We start from the raw sequence: 19,076 nt of genomic DNA, 5'->3' as shown, positions 1-19,076 counted from the left end.
AAAATTAAAATGATGAAATAGTTTTGAAATACTACTTATTTCCATTACTTCCTAAATATTAAGGATAGCAGAAAACAACACATGCACGCAGTGTGTATGAACTACTTTCCAAATCAAACTTTAAAAAGCTAGAATTAGTTATGCAAAACTATTGATAAGTCCTTTACAACATGTCCAATTACCTTCTACTATAGCATCTAAGGGAACTAGTAATTTAATAAACATCAATTAATTAACATTATTGCTCAGGTTACATAAAATATGTAACATTGATATAAATGTTCTGGATAAGTTCTAATATAATCAGAAAAGGTAATACTTTTCTGCCCTATCATATGCTTTCTAAATTATTTTTTAAAATTTTGAAGACTCCTCTACCAAAAGAAATCTAATTAACAGAGAACGATATACTTATTTTATTTAAAGTCTTCAATTTATTTATTTTTTTAAAGATCTTATTTATTTATTCATGAGAGACACAGAGAGAGAGGCAGAGACACAGGCTCCCTACAGGGACCCTGACTCAGGATCATGACCTGAGCCAAAGGGAGATGCTCAACCACTGAGCCATCCAGGTGCCCCTAAAGTCTTCAATTTAAATAAACATACGTTTCTGTTAAATTTCCTTCTGTTAGCTAATTAAATTAATTTGAACTATACTTAGAAACTCTAAAAGATTGCTGTGATGAGTTAGAACTTTTAAAAAATTAGCAATGTAAATAGTAATATTCCAGTATCCATGCCACATACTTTGCCTTTTTTTTTTTGCTACAGTCTTAGAGAGCATTGGTATGGTATATCTGTCTGAGAAATGCATATGATTTCAAAATATTGATTAAAAAAACAAATTAGCAAGCTATCACTATGAATTTTTCTCATTCTTTCCATATTCATTTACATATTTTCCTGATTCCTCTTTTTCATTATCTCTGTCTTCCGTTATTTGTTCCATTTCTTTTGTTGCCACGGTGTACTTTATAGATGCCTAGGCTTAACAAATTTTAATGGTAACAGCCTGGGAATAAGTTCCCCTGAACACGTGCAGGAAGGGGGATAGGAAATAGCAGTTATAGACAATCCTTGCTAGACAGACCTGGAGAAAAATCAGAATCCCACAGACCTTTTCTGTTTCTGAAAATGAGGATATGTAAATAAGGCACTTGTTTATTAGATGATTAGCTTTTTTTAATGTCTAAATATTTTAAAAATTTTAATTCTAGTATAATAAGCATATAATGTTATATTAGTTTCAGGTGTACAATATAGTGATTCAGCAATTCCACACATTACTCAGTGCTCATCACAATAGGGTACTCTTAATCCCTTTAAGTGAAAGGATTTTAAGAAAGAAATAATTTAGTCTTGTGAGTCCACTGTGTGTTGGGCATTCTCAAACTATGATTCAGTTTTCATTTGTGAAGAGAACCATGCTGCCCACCTTTAAATAGTAGACTTTTAATAGCACAGAATGTGTTCATGAGGAGTAATGTTGCATAAGTGGATAAAGTATTTTTGAAGGTATGTGTCATTTTCATGAAGGTGTTAAAAGAATTTTAATACAAAGTTCATGTGTTTCAATTTTTATATTGTGAAGTTTAAGAAAAACCTCCCTATAAAGATCTTTTCAACATCTGAGAATACTTTTTTGTTCTTGATTATATGTAACACTGCAGAGCATTGATGTTATTTAATTATAAAGACTTTTATAAGTCACAAAACAATTTCCTTCATGTATGAAGTGAAAGAAAAATATAATCATACAATTTAGGAAAATATTATTTAGAAATTCTTGCAGTAAAATCTCTACCTGGAAAAATAAAAAGCAGCCTGAAAAAATATTATAATGGTCTTGAAGCTTGCAACAAATAACTGCACATTTTAGCTAAAATAAGAAACAAAGACACAAAAACATGCCATTAGCACAGATTTTTGACTTATTTTTAAATATTGCTGCACTTCTAAAAATAAAACATAATACATAGACTTCCTACAGAGATAGAAGATTAGAAGAATATTGAAAAATCTCCCTTCTTCGATACTTAACAAAATGAAGAAAAATAGTAAAAATAACAAAATTCACCAGCAGGATCTAAACTATGAAAGAGAATAATGAAATGCCCAAACTAAAAAAGTAGTAGCCATTAAAAAACACAGATGATCTCAGTTAAAATAAAAAGTATCATCCTTGCCACATCTCCTCCAAAAAGCAATACTTAGGAAATGATGAGACAAGAAAATTCTGGATATTCTCAACAACACTTTATAATTTTGAGCAAAGCTAACTAAAGTGATTCATCAGCCCTGGGAAAATCAGAATGAATCCAAGAAAGTAAAAATAACTTATATGATGCAGGGAAACATCAGCAGAGTGGGAAAATATCACCAAGATTTTCCATACTCCAGGATAATAAGAGAGTTAAGTAAAAGATCTAAAAACTATGAGAATGCTACAGTTTTTGCTGGGGTGGTGGACCTTGACATGGAATTTAATAAAACAATAAGAAAAAGAACCCAGCTCAGATTACACAGAGCTGCAGCTAAGGCCTAGCCCTTTCACAGTTCATTCTTTTATTCATTATTTCACCATTCTTTACTGAAAATCTGATATATGTGGCACTATTCTAGGCAGTGAAGAAATGGTAGTAAACAAATCAGATAAAAATATCTAGTTTGACAGAGTTTATAGTATCATAGTTAGAAACAACTTTTTAAAAACTATTTTAAATATTTTATTTTTCTTTATTTAAGAGAGAGAGAGAGAAAGCAAGCAAGTGGGAGAAGGAGCAGAGGAAGAGGGACAAGTAGACTCTGTGCTGAGCATGGAGCCCAAGTCAGGGCTTGATCTAAGGACTCTGAGATCATGACCTGAGCTGAAATCAAGAGTCGGATGCTTAACTGACTGCTACCCAGGTGGCGCTAGAAACAACTTTTTAAAACAAACAAAACCAGGGATCCCTGGGTGGCGCAGCAGTTCAGCACCTGCCTTTGATCCAGGGTGCGATCCTGGAGACCCGGGATCGAGCCCCACGTCGGGCTCCTGGTGCATGGAGCCTGCTTCTCCCTCTGCCTATGTCTCTGCCTCTCTCTCTCTCTCTCTGTGACTATCATAAAAAAAAAAAAAATTTAAGACAAACAAAACCAAATAAGTCTTCTCAGAATAGGATAAATGGATTGGAAAAATTAAAGGAGAGAGAGAAGATGACAAATGAGCAAAGGTTGGAAGAAAGGGAATGAACCACGTGCACAAGTGAAGGTGAGATTCTAAGCAGCATACTCAGTAGGTGCAAAGTCAAGTATGAGAAAAAGCCCCAGCTAGACAATGTTACCTATATGGAATGAGCTAGGTGGAGGTTAGAAGGTGAGACAAAAGAGTAATTGGGTCGGAGGTGGAGGTAGGTATATGGCATAAGGCCTTATACCATTATAAATATTTTGGCTTCTAGATGGAATAAGAAGTGAAGCTATTGTGCATGGTGAACAGAGGAAAGACTTAATCTAAGTTATAATTTAATTGGCACATTCTGGCCATGATCCTGAGAAATAGACATTAGGAGGAACACGTGTAGAAGCAGGGAGGTTATAACAATAATCCAGAGAAAAGAGGATGACATGGTAGCAGCTGAGATTACGAAAAGAGGTTGCAATTTGGATATATTTGGAAAATTTTCTGAGTAGATGAAGATGTGAAAGAGAGAAGCCAAACCAGGAGTTTAGCTTTGGATATGGAAATTTTGAAATGCCCATTAGACATCCAAATGGAGATTTGATGTTTGGAGTTTAGTGAGAAAAGGCCCAAGAATTTTGGCATCAGACAGGGCATCTAGCCCAAAAGGGATCTCACCTGCTTTGCCAAATAGCCCTGCTACATCTAACTGCTAGATGTACATCTAACTGCTAGTTAGACTAACCATCTAAAAGTGCCTCCTGGGATTAACCAGTTACCCAGGCCTTGAACTGCAAAACAGCTAATCAACTGCTTAAACTGGCCCACAGACCAGAGACAAAGCAAGATAAGAAGCAAAAAATTAGTAACCCAGGCTGAGAATAAGGCTGGTGGCAAAGGAAAATTCCCCACCAAGAGGCCACTTATCTTTCCAGTTGGGGTTAATACTGTCATCACCATGGTGGAAAACAAAAAGACTCAGCTGGTATTGATTGCACATGATGTGGATTCCCTTGAACTAGTTGTCTTTGTGCCTACCCTGTTTGTAAATTGGGGGTTCCGTAATGCATCAAGGAGAAGGCCATGGTAGGGCATCTGGTCCACAGTAAGACCTGTGCTATTGTCACCTTCACACATGTTAACTTGGAAGACAAAGGAACTCTGGCTAAACTGGTGGAAGTCATCAGGACCAATTTCAATGACAGATATGATGCAATCCACTGTCATGGTGGAGGCAATATCCTGGGTCCAATGTCAGTGGTTCACATTGCCAAGTTGGAAAAGGCAAAGTCTCAAGTAGCGGCCACCAAATTGGGCTAAGTATACACTGTTGAATTTTCTGTGCATTAAATGCTAAGTGCTAAGTGTACACTGTTGAATTTTCTGTGTATTAAAAAGTAGTTCTCTTTCCAAAAAAGAGAGAGACAGAGAGAGATCCGAACTGGAGGTAAAACATGTGACTTTATCCACATAAGAATATTTAAAGCTGATGCCAAGGTTGTGCAATGGAGAAGAGAAAGTTGAAAAAAACATAACCTAAGAGAACTCCAATAAGGGAAATCAGAGGAACCAGAAAAGGAAATGAAACATATCTGGTGAATGAAGTAGGATGGTGTCCTGGATGTCATGCACAGAAGTTTCAAAGAAGGGTGTCAAGTACTACAGTAAATGCTGTTAATAGGTAAGATGAGGATTGATACTTCACTAATGGACTTAGCCACATGGCAATTACTGTTGGTCATGAGAAAAGTGGTTTCTGCACAAACGTACAGTGTGAAAGTCTCCTAGGTCCAAGGGAAAATAAGAGGAGGTGAGTTGGATAAAATGAGTATAGAAACTCTAAGAAAATTTGCAGTAAATGACGACAGAGACACCTAACAGTGATTGGAGGGGATGAGAGGTGAAAGAAATGCTTTTTAAAAATGTGATATATAAGTTTGTCTGTCTGCTGGGGTGATCGAGAAGAAAAAGAAGTTAATGAAGAATGGGAGAGGAGAACTACTGAAGAGATGTCTTTGAGTGAGAGGGAACCTGATCTAGCACACATTGAGGGAGGAGGCTTTAGACGGGTACAGGACACACTCATAAATACTACCAAACATGCAAGGGGAGAAAGTATGTAGATCATAGTATTTATCCTTTAAATACAGTAACAAAGAAAATAGTCTTTAGAGAGTGGAAAATGTGTCAAGGATAACTCAGTTATATAAATCAGAACAAATATAAGATCTGAACAAAGCTGCCCATTTTAAGATTTTTTTTTAAATCCGAAATTACATAGCCTATGTAAACTATTCAAATGTACCATAATAGGGAAAAAGGAAAAGAAAGAAAAGGTTTGAGATGGGAGTGATGCAAAAGACAAAAACAACAAAGAATGAAACATTACATGCAAAAACACAAACAATTTACATGAAACATAATCCAAGGGCTAAAAGCCTATCCTCAAGAACATTTGAGATATAGAAGAATTTAGATAAATTAGGAGTTGAAATGGCCCACAGAGATAACATGAAAGACAACAAAACGAGTTGAAACATAAGATTTCACAGCTAAGGAAATTGAGAGGCAAAATAGTAAAATTGAACTGTAGGTTAGCAATAGCAAGAATCAGAATGAATGTGATACAAAGTCAAATAAGTGACATAAAGAAAATATTTGAGGCAATTATAAAAAATTAACAGAAAATAGAAACAGATATTAAAGATTCTCATTGAGAGATAATGCAAGTAGGCACACTAAGAGGATCAAATATGTAAAAATTACTTAATGAAAATCTGGTAAATAGAATCTTTTAAAAAATTTAAGAAATAGAATAAAACTATACCCTCTGACATGAAGAAAGAAATGGATCTGAAGATATCGCACTATACACAGAAAGAATATTAACAAATGACATAAATTCTGGTTAAACTATTCTGTATCCATGATAAAGAATGACTTGGGCATAGAAGCAGGAAATGCAAGTCAACCTCAAGAAGGAAAAAAAAAAATTAAGCTTGCCTTAAATTTCATCAAGCAATATTTAATGCCAGAATACATAGAAACAGTGTTTTCAAACTTCTGATAAGAAAAAAGATGTATGAGTGAAGATCAGAAAGTTACCTTTGGATCTAAAGACAAATATCAAATGTTTACATACATGAGACAACACATGAGCGCCCATGAATTCATGGACGGTTAAAAAATTAACTATTTAGTATTTAAATTGAGACAATCAAAAGACAATTCAAAAATTGAGAATTCAAAAAATGTTTTTAATGATATAAACATAATTAATAAAGGGATGATGGTAAGTAATGAATTATTTTAGGGAACTAGGGAAAATCATCTAGAAAAGTTAGGGTTACAGGACAGTCTATAATGTAAACCCTGACAAAGAAAAATAGCACTAACATTAGAATTAGGGGAACGAATGATAAAATGTATAACTTTAACTTATGGAGGGGCTCACTACATGCACAGTGGAAGCTTTATACCACAGAAATAGTTAAATGATATGAACAGGTGCTATAGATAATATATTTATATATTTATCTATATATTATGTTTATGAATAATTTAGATTTCTTTCTATGGAGGAGATTCCATATTTTTCCAATGCTTACTTTAAAAAAATATCTATTTGAAAACAATTAGAACAGCAAGAAACACAATTAAAAACATTTATTTAATGGCTGTTTTCTCCTCCACTACACAATTAATTGAGCAGGGACTATGTCTATTTTACTCACAGGTACTAAATGCCCCTCGTCTCCCACCACTGATACTTAAAGTCTAGATCCAAGAATTCACTGAGGACAGAAAAGTTGTGATAGTTAATTCTATCATTGAGTATTCATTTATAGCTGAAATAATTATTTATAAGATGTTCTTATATGCTATTTGGTTACCCAGGGGGATAATTAAGTTAACAAAAGATTATAAATATTCAGTTCTTTTGTTTTTATTTTTACTTATTTTTTAACTGAAAATAAAATGATACTTAATATATAGATAAAAAAATTAAATGATACTCATTATGTTTTACAAGTTTGGTTTTTAAAAACAGATTTGAGGGCAGCCCTGGTGGCGTAGCAGTTTAGCACCGCCTGCAGCCCAGGGTGTGATCCTGGAGACCTGGGATCGAGACCCATGTCAGGCTTCCTGCATGGAGCCTGCTTCTCCCTCTGCCTCTCTCTCTCTGAATAAATAAATAAATCTTTTTTTTTTTTAAATAAAAACAGATTTGAATTCACAACAGGTCTTAACAGACAGTGATTTCAATAAATCAGGCAATCCAGAACACAATGTGCAGGTATAACAATTATGTGATGACTTCTTAATAATTCAAGGAGATAAAGACCTTTTACAAATATGGAAAGAAATTAATCTTCCTACAGTATTAACTCCTAAAAGCTATTAGCCTTTATAGACTACAATATTATTGTCAGTTTCATACACTTTTACTTTATAAAGAACTCCCAGGGGAAGAAATTTCTGGAGGTTTTCCCAGATACACACAGCGACATTTCCCGAGGTGATTACAACTGCAAAGTATGGCACATCCAAGTCCAGATTCTTATGATCAAGGGGTTTCAAAACCCTCCCCCATCTACTTTTTGGGGTCCGTCATATTCATAAACATTCCTGTAACAGGATAAATCTTTATAATTGTGCCCAGGGCCATTTGGATTCTTGAATTTCCCAAACAGTTTCAAGTTTACTTCATTAGTCAGAAATTTGCTGTGGAGCCTGGGGAGATGGGACGGGGCAGTTGCTCTCTGTGGCGACCGCCCTCCATGCTCATCACCTCAAGTCTTTTTTTTCGTTTTGTATACTTAGTTTTCAGGATGATTAATCAGATTCCTGAATGTTAGAATGGCTCATATCAGCTAACAGAATAACTTAAATTTTCAGAATTTCCACCAAATAGTTGTTTATAATCAGCCACAATAGAAGCATTTATACCACAGAAATAGTCAGATGATATGAACAGGAGCTATAGATAATATATTTATATATTTATCTATATATTGTATTTATGAATAATTTACATTTCTTTCTATGGAGGAGACTCCATATTTTTCCATAATGCTTACTTAAAAAAATACCTATTAGAAAACAATTAGAAAAACAAGAAAAAAGAAAGCATATTTCAAAGTATACCACCTACCTAATCATAATTGTTGTCATATTGCTGTGTATTTTTATAAGCTTTCAGTATGCATGGTTTTAAAAATTAAAATGCAACTTATAATTTTGTTTTCTATATATTACATTGCAACACAAGTATCTCCCTCTATTTAAGTATTCAATACACAACCTTTTAATAAATTAATCCACTACATGCAAATCACAGTGTATACAATTGTCTCGAATTTGTTGAATATTTACATATTTTCAAAAATATTCATAATTATACACAATTATAAGAGTAATGTTTCTGTGCACTTTCCCCCTAGTTTCTGGTTACTTCCTTAAAATGTATCTAGAACTTGGATTATATAGGAAAAGAATATTAACAACTTTAAGATTCTTATTAAATATAACTAAAACCCATCTACAGTTTATACTCAATGGATTATGGCTTTGATATCAAACTCACACTTCAGCATTTAAATAAGATTTATAGAACTTAGGAAGGAGAAAGAATGTGGGGGGAAATGAACATCATTGAAAAATAATGAGAAAAATTTAAAAGCACCCATGAGAAATAATGTGAGCAAATAATATCTCTTATAGTTTTTAAATTCTAAGCTATGTCCCATATAACCAATTATTATATTCACTAGGAAAAAAAAAGGGTTTTGTTTGGCTAAACTTTCTATTCTCTAGGAATTTAAAGTCTGGATGCTATTTTTATCAATCTATACTGCCATTTGCAAAATAGGACAACAGCCAAAGTCATATACAATGCTCCAGTTTAGAAATGCAAGTGCTTATATGAAGTGTTTATATGAAATTTCCCAGGAGGTTGTTAAAATGCACAAAAAGAAAAAAAAGTATTTGAGGTTTTATTTAAAGAAAAATCCTTTTGCTTTACTAATACAGATCTCCCTCCATTTCCGATGAGATTATGTCCCTACAAACCATCCTAAGTGAAAATGTTGTAAGTTAAAAATGTATTTAATACAATTAACCTACCAAACTTTATAGCTTATCCACACCTGCCAAAACATGCTCAGAACATTTATGGTAACCTATAGTTGGGCAAAATCATGGAACATAAAACCTGTTTTATAATAAAGTGTTGGCTATCTCATGTAATTTACTGAATACTATACTTAAAGTGTAAAACATAAATGGTTGTATAGGTACAAAATGGTTGTGAGTGTACCAGTTGTTTATCCTACTGCATATCACTAGCCTGGGAAAGATCCAAATTCAAAATAAGAAATATGGTTTCTAATGAAAGTGTACTGCTTTTGCACCACCATGAAGTCAAAAATCCTAAGTCTAACCATCCCATGTTGGGGACTAGCTGTAGTTGAAAGCCAAAAGAAAAATCTATTATGTCCCATGGATTACTCAGTGACAACTGTAACATAATGTATTTTGCTGTTTTACAATTCTGAAAGGATATTATTGCCACCACGTGAAAACAAGAAAGTCCAAAATTCATAGGTATTAGGCTTGCTCTTTTTTTTAAGATTTATTTATTTGAGAGAAAGGGAGAGAGAGAGAGAGTGAGAGTGAGAGAGAGCGAGAGAGAGCACATTCCCTGTGCCCAAGTGAAGGATGGGGCAGGGCAGAGGGAGAGAAACTCAAGCAGACTCCCTACTGAGCAGGGAGCCTGATGCAGAGCTCCATCTCACAACCCTGAGATCATGACCTGGAGGGGAAATCAAGAGTCCGATGCTCAATGGACTGAGCCACCAGGTGCCCCTAGTCTTCTCTTTTTTAACAGAGCTGAAAAATGAAGTCTGGAGCCCAAGCACGAAAGGTCTGTCACAAATGGAGATATATAACAGGTATTTCTTCATTTAGGTAATTGAGTTGGATCATCAGCCTACAATAGCTAATAAAATAAGAGCGTACTCAGGTACCAATCCAACCAGATGTTCAATCATTTACTTAGGATGAACCCAGAGACAATGCAAAGGGTCTAAAACTCTCTTCTTTTTTCTTCTGGTTTGTCACTCTGGAAAATCCTTGGGAGTATTTTAAATGACCCACCTCTCCCCAAGCAGCATTCCTCCTGTTTTTAACATGATTACTCTTGGGTGCTTTTTGTTCACTATTACCCCTACAATGAATAGCATCAGCAAGTATGTAATCTTCAAGATACTTAATTTATCTAATTCAGAAGATGAAAGAAAACAGAGGTTGAAAGCCCTCAAGCGAAAATGACTTCTGGGGATAATGGTTATTGAAATGATAAGAGTTAAAAAGAAAGGACAATTGCAACAGCAACCAAAACAAAAACAAAAACAAACAAATAAAAAAAAAAAAACAAAGAGAGATTTGGGTACAAAGGGGTATAGATTGAGAAAGTCAGATTTTACTGGTTATATGCTAGAAAATGCAAAGATTCTGGGTTCTTGATGGCATTATTTCAATGACTGCACACTGAAACTGTGCACTAATATTGTTCTAATAATGAGTCATCTATTATTAATATGTAGTTTCAGCACCTGGTCTATAATAGTTGTGCCAACTTTGAATAATCCACTTTACCTTTCTTATTCCTCATCTCTAAATGTAAAAATAACCTGACTATAGGTCAGTTCTACTGTATCATGCAACTGGAGAAGGCACGCTGTATTCCAACTAAGTGGTGCCCCTAAAGTCATGCAATGGACAGTCCTTCCTTAGATATTTATGTTCATTTTGAAGAATTTTTTATAGAAAGTTGATTAGCTACTATTTTTACTGTTTTCCCCTTACTATCACCGTTAGCAATAATATGCTTTGAAAGCAATATGTTCAATACAGCAGATAAAATATTTCTCAGCATCTGAAATATACATATTCTTCTATATACAGTGTTCATTCATTCAACAGACTTTTAAAAAATCTCTAGCATGTTCCACAAAATGAGATTACAAAAATGAATTACACACTCTCATAGTCTTCAAGAAGCATCTTAATTTGAGGCTATCAAACTTCAAATCACATAACTAATTTGCCTTCTTCTGGTTATATGCTCACCAAACTATCTTTTGATTTTTTATAAGTTAGTTACTCACATGGCACCTAAGGAGAAAATGTGCCTACTAGGAGACTCAAGTATCTGGTCTCCCAGATAGCTGTATTTCTTATTGTAAATTTATAGACTGACACCTTGATTATAATTAGGCTTCCCATGTAGCTTTCCTTTTTTGGTACTTTTAGCAAATTATAGGTCTTATTGTAAATTGATATTTGAATTTTATATATCTTTCTCCTGAGACTGGTTAACATGAATCTGTCTATGAATTCCATCTGCCCTGGGCATACTAGAAAATAAAATTTCTGAAATAAAATAGCTGAGACTCAGATCCTGAGTAATGGTAAATTTACTAAGGTATGCCACATTTTAAAACCTCTTGGGTGTTACCAACTTGAGTTTCTCTGTGTAACTCACCTCTTCCTTTAGATTAGTTGAACCAATTTCATATTTTATGGTAAATAAATTAAAATATTAGGTTAAATACTGAGATTTCTGAACCAATTATACTTTTTTGTATACAAAATTATAGCTCTGAACAATTTATTTCCTATTAAATTGTATATTTCTTTTGGATAAGTAAATACTTAAGGCACATTTAGTCAACTGCTTTTCCTACCTATGATCCTTAGGCCTAGTAACTATAACCTTAAATTCAAAAAAAAGGGAAATTCTAATTTATACTACAGTTTTTAAAAACTGTAGTTTAATAAGTTATGATAACAAAAACTTGGATTACAAATTACTATTTAAAATACATTTGTGAGGAGGAAAATATAGAACTTTCAACCTACTTTTGTCAGTAGTGATCAGCATCACATTAATATCAACCCCAATTTAATCAGTCAAATTGGTGGTAGAAAGCTAAAAACAAATTATAAAAAAATATGCTCAATAGTAAACATAAAATAAGATGACAGGAACAGTATCAAAAATATTATGAATCATCACCTTGATGAATAAGCAAAATCTTGTTGTTGTTTATTTGTTTATTTATTTATTTGTTTGTTTGCTTATTTATTTGAGAGACAGAGAGAGAGAGAGCATGAGCATGTTGGGGGTGAGGCAGAGGGAGAGGGAATTGGGAGAGGGAGCATCTCAAGCAAAATTCCACACTAAGCAAATTTCATGACACTGAGATCATGACCTGAGCCAAAATCAAGAGTCCGACGCTTAACCAGCTGAGTCAGCCATGTGCCAAGTTTTTGAAATAAAGCAGAGATCCTCTCTGGTAGACATTTATGTAGCTAACCCTAGTACTTTCCTTTCTGTGCCTCTCAAATACATAGTAGGATTTCATCATCTGCCCCATTCACCCCTACTCTGGATTAATGGAGTTATATAATTAGTTCTTCCCAATGGGTTTTAAGTGGAAGGGATGTTTATTGAGCATTTAATGGATGATATAAGACCCTACAGAGCATTATTTTCCCTCTGGCAGAGTGACTGGCAATGAGGCAGTGGGTCCTTTTACTCTGGATCCCTGAATATTCACAATGAGAAGAGGCCCCTGCTCACCTGTTATGGACATCTAAAATGTACCAGATATAAATTGTAATTTTTTAAGCCAATGAAATATGGAAATTATTTGTTAACATACTCTTGCTTAATATATACATTTCATATTATGTTAAAAAAATAATTCAGATAAAGACTGTTTACATGAGGCACCCTTAAAAATAAGCCACAAAGGAGATCCCTGGATGGCTCAGCGGTTTAGTGCCTGCCTTTGGGCCAGGGCGTGATCCTGGAGTCTCGGGACTGAGTTCCACATCAGGCTCCTTGCATGGAGCCTGCTTCTCCCTCTGCCTGTGTCTGTACCTGTCTCTGTCTCTGTCTCTGTCTCTGTCTCTCTCTCTCTCTGTGTCTCTCATGAATAAATAAAATCTTTTTAAAAAAGCCACAAAAAATAAGAATAAGGAGGTAAGATAACACAAAAGAAGTAGAAATGACAATATTAATAGACAAATTTCAAGGTGGCAGGCATTAAATTAAAAAAATTATATTTCATTTTTATAAAATATTGAATCAACAAATATAAAATATATTAAATTAGATTGACCTAACAATAGTGTTTCAACATATATGCAGAAGGAAAAAGAATGTTAAAAATGCTAGGAGAAATATAAAAGTCTACCATCATAGTTGGAGATCACATTATCTCCCCACATTGGGTAAAAATTAAAACACATTTGGAAAGAAATTGATGATATCAGTTAATAAAGTTAATGAGCATATATAGTCTATGTATATTAAGAGGCAGTGAAAGGAGATTTTGAGTAAATTTAATGGATTATCACAATAAATTAACCTAATCTAATCGATGACACTCTTACATTGTTAACCCTTACATACATACAAACATACACTCACAGCAGGCTTTGGGGTCAGGGGGTGGATAAGAGAGACGATTATCCAGAAAAGAGTTAGAAGCAGGGGCAGAGTGAGAAGTAGAGGCAGAGATAAAAGGGTTACGAAAAAAATACTGATTCAAAGGGATACATGCTCCCTGATGTTTATAGCAGCATTATCAACAATCACCAAATTATGGAAAGAGCCCAAATGTCCATCGACTGATAAATGGATAAAGAAGATGTGGCTTACAAATACATATAAAATGGAATATTACTCAGCCACAAAAGGGACAGAATCTTGGGGGACCTGGGTAGCTTAGTTGGTTAAGCATCTGCCTTCAGCTCACGTCATTATCCTGGGGTCCTGGGATTGACCGTTGAGTTGAGCCTGCTGCTCAGTGGAGAGTCTGTTTCTCTCTCCACATTATTTTCCTTAGTGACTATACTGGTTTGCATCCCCACCAACAGTGCAAGAGGGTTCCCCTTTCTCTGCATCCTCACCAATGCCTGTTGTTTCCTGTGTTGTTGATTTTAGTTATTCTGACAGGTGTGAGGTGATATGACATTATAGTTGTGATTTGTATTTCCCAGGCGATGAGTAATGTTGAGCATCTTTTCATGTGTCTGTCAGTCATCTGTATGTATGTCTTCTTTGGAAAAATGTCTGTTCATATCTTATGCCTATTTCCTAACTGGGTTATTTGTTTTGGGGATGTTGAGTTTTCTAAGTTCTATATATATATTTTGGATTCTAGCCCTTTTTCAGATATGTCATTTGCAAATAACTTCTCCCATTCTGTAGGCTGCCTTTTAGTTTTGTTGATTGTTTCCTTTGCTATGCAGAAGCTTTCTATCTTGATGAAGTCCCAGTAGCTCATTTTTGCTTCCAGAGACATGTCTTGTAAGAAGTTGCTATGGCCAATGTTTTCAAAGAAGTTGCTGACTATGTTCTCCTCTAGGATTTTGATGGTTTCCTGTCTCACATTTAGGTCTTTCATACACTTTGAATTTATTTTTGCATATAATATAAGAAAGTAGCTCAGTGTCATTCTTTTGCAAGTTGCTGTCCAGTTTTCCCAAAACATTTGTTGAAGAGATTATATTGTATTCCATTGGGTAATTTTTCCTGCTTTGTCAAAGATTAGTTGACCATACAGTTGTAGTTCCCTTTCCTGGTTTTCTATTTGGTTCTATTGAAACATGTGTCTGTTTTTTTGCAACACCACCTTCTTTTGATTACTATAGCTTTGTAATATAACTTGGCAGTCTGGAAATGTGATGCCTCCAGCTTTGCTTTTCTTTAAGATCACTTTAGCTATTCAGTGTCTTTTGTGGTTCCATACAAATTTTAGGATTGTATGTTCTAGTTCTCAGAATAATGGTGGTATTTTGATAGGAATTGCATTAAATGTGTAGATTGCTTTGGTTAGTATACATTTTAACAATATTTGTTCTTTCAATCCATGAGCATGGAATGTTTTTCCATTTCTTTGTATCCTCTTCAATTTCTATCATAAGTGTTCTATAGTTTAGATCTTTTACCTCTTTGGTTAGGTTCATTCCTAGGCTTCTTATGGTTTTTGGTGCAATTGTAAATGGATCAATTCCTTGATTTCTGTTTCTGCAGCTTCATTATTGTGTATAGAAATGCAACAGATTTCTGTATGTTGATTTTGTATCCTGTGACTTTACTGAATTCATGTATCATTTCTAGCAATTTTTGGTGGAGACTTTTGGATTTTCTACATAGAGTATCTTGTTGTCTGCAAATAGTGAAAGTTTGACTTCTTCCTTGCTAAATTGGATGCCTTTTATTTCTTTTTGTTGTCTGACTGCTGAGGCCAGGACTTCCAGTACTATGTTAAATAACAGTGGTGAGAGTTGCCATCCCTGTCTTGTTTCTGATCTTAGAGGAAAGCTCTCTGTTTTTTTTTCCATTGAGGATGATATTAGTTGTGGGTTTTTTGTGTATGGCCTATACAGGTATGTTCTTTCTAAACCTACTTTGTTGAGGGTTTTTATCATGAATGGATGTTGTGCTTTGTCAAATGCTTTTTCTGCATCTATTGAAATGATTATATGATTCTTTTCTTTTATTAATATAATTTTATAAAGAGCATTCTTGAAAGAAGAAATACAAATGACTAAGACATGTAAATAGATATTCAACTTCATGAGTAGAGAAATGCTAAACAAAAAATAAGAAAAAATACCACATTTTTTTCATCACATTTGGAAAGCTAAATGGATTGATACTTCATATTGATTGGATATAAACTGTAAATTATTTACAGAAAATAATTTGGTTGTATCTAACAAAAATTTCAAATATGCATATCTAATCCAGTAATGCCATCTCTAGTTATCTTACATACACAATACTGATGGTTCACAAAGCATCATTTATAATTGAGTACACACACACACACACACACACACACAGGAAAAAACCTAAACTTCTAATAGGCAAATGACTAAATTCAGTAGAATTATAATAATCCATAATTTAACAAGAATAAGGAAGCTATTAATCTACCAGTGTATCCAACCAGATTTAGTCATAAAAGGATTCCTAAAAGTATTAAGTGAAGAAAGCTTGTTCCTGAAAAATAGATTAAGTATTGTATTTCTTTTAAACTAAACACACAGATTTCTGCTTTCTACCATGATGGAATGGCTTATAGCACATCAAAACTTCCCCAGAAAACAATTAGAAAAGATAGATCATTTAATAGAGAGCTGCTGAGGCACCAAAGACTTGATAATATAATATCCAAGACAAAGAAGCTAACTGAAGTTAGCCCAACATTCTCCTGACTGCTTTTCCCTTTGAAAGCATTTTCTGATTCTTAGTGCAAAAAGACTTAGAAGCCAGGCAACAGATAGCTGCTTAGAGGCCAGAAGCCAAACAGCTTTCAGCAATCTCAAAGAGCTGAAGAAAAAATGGAAAGTGAGGCTAGAAAGATAGCCAGTGTCAAGGAGCCAAGATTCCCAAGAGAACAGAGGCACAAAAATTTAGCCCAACGTATGACAGTTTTGCTGTGTGGCAATTAATAAATTTGAAAGCTGTTGAGAAAAACGACTTAGGAGCTAGACAGAGAGGAGCTTGTAACATAATGAAGAGTTTTAGCTATCTCAAATTCTGAGGACTGGCAAGATTTCAGGGTCAGCAAGATAAGGAGACCTAGAAATAGACTGTGCTCTCTCTTAGGACCTGTGGAAATGTAGGAGTGAATGTGGAGCAAATACAGTCTTATATTTACAAAGACTGCCGTCTCACCTCAAGACAGCTTACTCATTGATCCTTGAGGTAATCTGCCCTACTTTACTGACTGCATTAGGATAGAGAGAGTGTTCTTTAGAGAAAGAACATTTTTATCCAGAGACTCAACAAACTTTTATGTGCAAATCTGGCATTAATCAAAGTTTACTAGGCAGATCAAGAAACAAGAGTAACAGGAAAAAAAAAAACAACAACAACAACAATAAAGACAGACTTACCTGTCTGATACTTATCTATAGCTGATCAGGACATGGAGGCTATCAGATAGCAACTTTAAAATAATAATGTGAAACATGTTCAAGAAAAAAATGACAAGATTGTGAATTTTACTAGAAAAATAGAAACTATAAAAATAGACAATCTATTTTTAAGTAATCCATGGATTAAAAGAATCAAAATGCATTTTAGATAACATTTTGAATTGGCTAATAAAAATATAACATATCAATAAAAAAATCAACTCACTGTTATTGTGCTATTCAAAATAGCTTGCTGTTTCCCATTTTATTAACTTGTGTTTTTCATTTAACAAGCATTTATATTCTACATACTTAAACATTTAAAACCATACTTTATAGGCTATTAATAAATTACTTACTTCAGATAATATTGGGATTACAAGAAGGTAGAAGGATTTACAGAAAGTCCTGGAACCTGACTTCTGATATATTTGTAATATTACTTTATTACTCACTAACCCCCTCTGATTAGTTTTTTCCTAAATAACTAGTGAGGAGTTTTGTCATTCAAATGAACAAAAGGGTTTTAGTAGAAAAAAGTTCAGTAAGTATAATTTGACTACATGGAGGATATGAAGCTAAAAGAAATCCTCCAATTAATTCTAATTCATGAGAAAATTTTAAGAAGCTTCAGATGCAAATTTACATAATACAGCAGAAGTTTCCATTTATGTTTAAGAAGAAACTTATTCCTCTTTATGAGCTTTAGAGACTCAATCTATAAAAATTAGAACTTATGCACTAAATTTTAATTAGGTTCCAAAAAATCTGAGAAGAAATTGTAATAGTGTCTTGCCTTAAAATAAACTGTAAAGAACAGTGAAGTTTCATTAGCACATTGTTAAGGGTATCATACAGAATTTCCAAATGAGAAAGAAAAGTGTGATAAAGAATAACTTAATGAGGATTTGTGTCATATAATATGAAAAAAAAATCTAAAAACAAAGTCTTATTTAGGTGTTAACACTAGAAAGCTACTCATGGTATTTGACTTAAAATCAAGATAAATCTCCACTTTTAACATTATGTAATATAAGGCCAAATAAGATATAAAATGCTGCCACTGTTTTCCCCACTTTTGCTACATATTAAAGATAAAGAGAATGGGGCACTTGGAAGGCTCAGTGATTGAGCATCTGCCTTGGGCTCAGGTCGTGATCCCGGGATTCTGGGATCGAGTTCTGCATGAGGCTCCCCACAGGGAGCTGCTTCTCCCTCTGCCTGTATCTCTGCCTCTCTCTGTGTGTCTCTCATGAATAAATTAAAAAATAAAATCTTTAAAAAAATTATATGAGAGAAGGCTTTCATTTTGAAGAAGGAAAATGGAAGTTTGTGCTTTAGAATTACGAATGACATCATAATAATGTACTCCAGGTAATAAATGTTATCCAATTGGTTAGGAGACGTAATTTTTTAAAATTTAAGAACATTGAAACCTTAGGGATAGCTTTACATAGAACATTAAGTACCTACTAAGAACAAAGCACTCTGCTGAGCCCTATAAAAGACACAAAGTAGAAGTGTTATAGTCACCAGAGTAGCCTGAGAAACTTTTGTCAGGATCAAAATTACATCTTTAGCACTAAATTATATATTGGTATGGAGAGGTGTAGATACTGGAATCCTTTAAAATATTTAGGAAACAGCTGACAAGGGCTTGTATTAGAACCACATAGACTGAAAGGAGTAAAGTGTCCAACATGAGATCTTAAACTTTTAATAACCTGTGTTCTAGCATGTGGATAACTGCCAAAAATCAATGATGATTGATTCATTCTACATGTTCTTCACCTTCCACACCTTGCAGACACAATGCTAGGGGTAGTAAGTCTAGAAGCCCTACTGTGTAGAGGCAGAGGCAGATAAACAAAACCAGTAAACACAACCAATATCTCCTGTCCTCTGT

General features: G+C 34.1%; 1 protein-coding gene across 18 annotated transcripts in view; it reads right to left on the bottom strand.

The window, feature by feature from the left end:
• The window catches only part of STPG2 (sperm tail PG-rich repeat containing 2), a 531,806-nt gene that overhangs the window by 40,882 nt on the left and 471,848 nt on the right, over window positions 1-19,076 (bottom strand). The window contains exon 13 of one of the 18 annotated variants that reach the window (XM_038582087.1): window positions 17,150-17,202. The exons of the other annotated variants lie outside the window; for them this stretch is intronic. Coding sequence (XP_038438015.1) covers window positions 17,161-17,202 — 42 coding nt within the window. The 3' untranslated portion in view covers window positions 17,150-17,160. The remainder of the gene's footprint in view (window positions 1-17,149; window positions 17,203-19,076) is intronic. 18 annotated transcript variants of the gene reach the window in all.

Source organism: Canis lupus, chromosome 32 (genome assembly GCF_011100685.1).
Source record: "Canis lupus familiaris isolate Mischka breed German Shepherd chromosome 32, alternate assembly UU_Cfam_GSD_1.0, whole genome shotgun sequence".
Classification (NCBI taxonomy): Eukaryota; Metazoa; Chordata; class Mammalia; order Carnivora; family Canidae; genus Canis; species Canis lupus.
The sequence above is the reverse complement of the archived record's forward strand: the minus strand, read 5'-3'. Positions and strand labels throughout refer to the sequence as shown.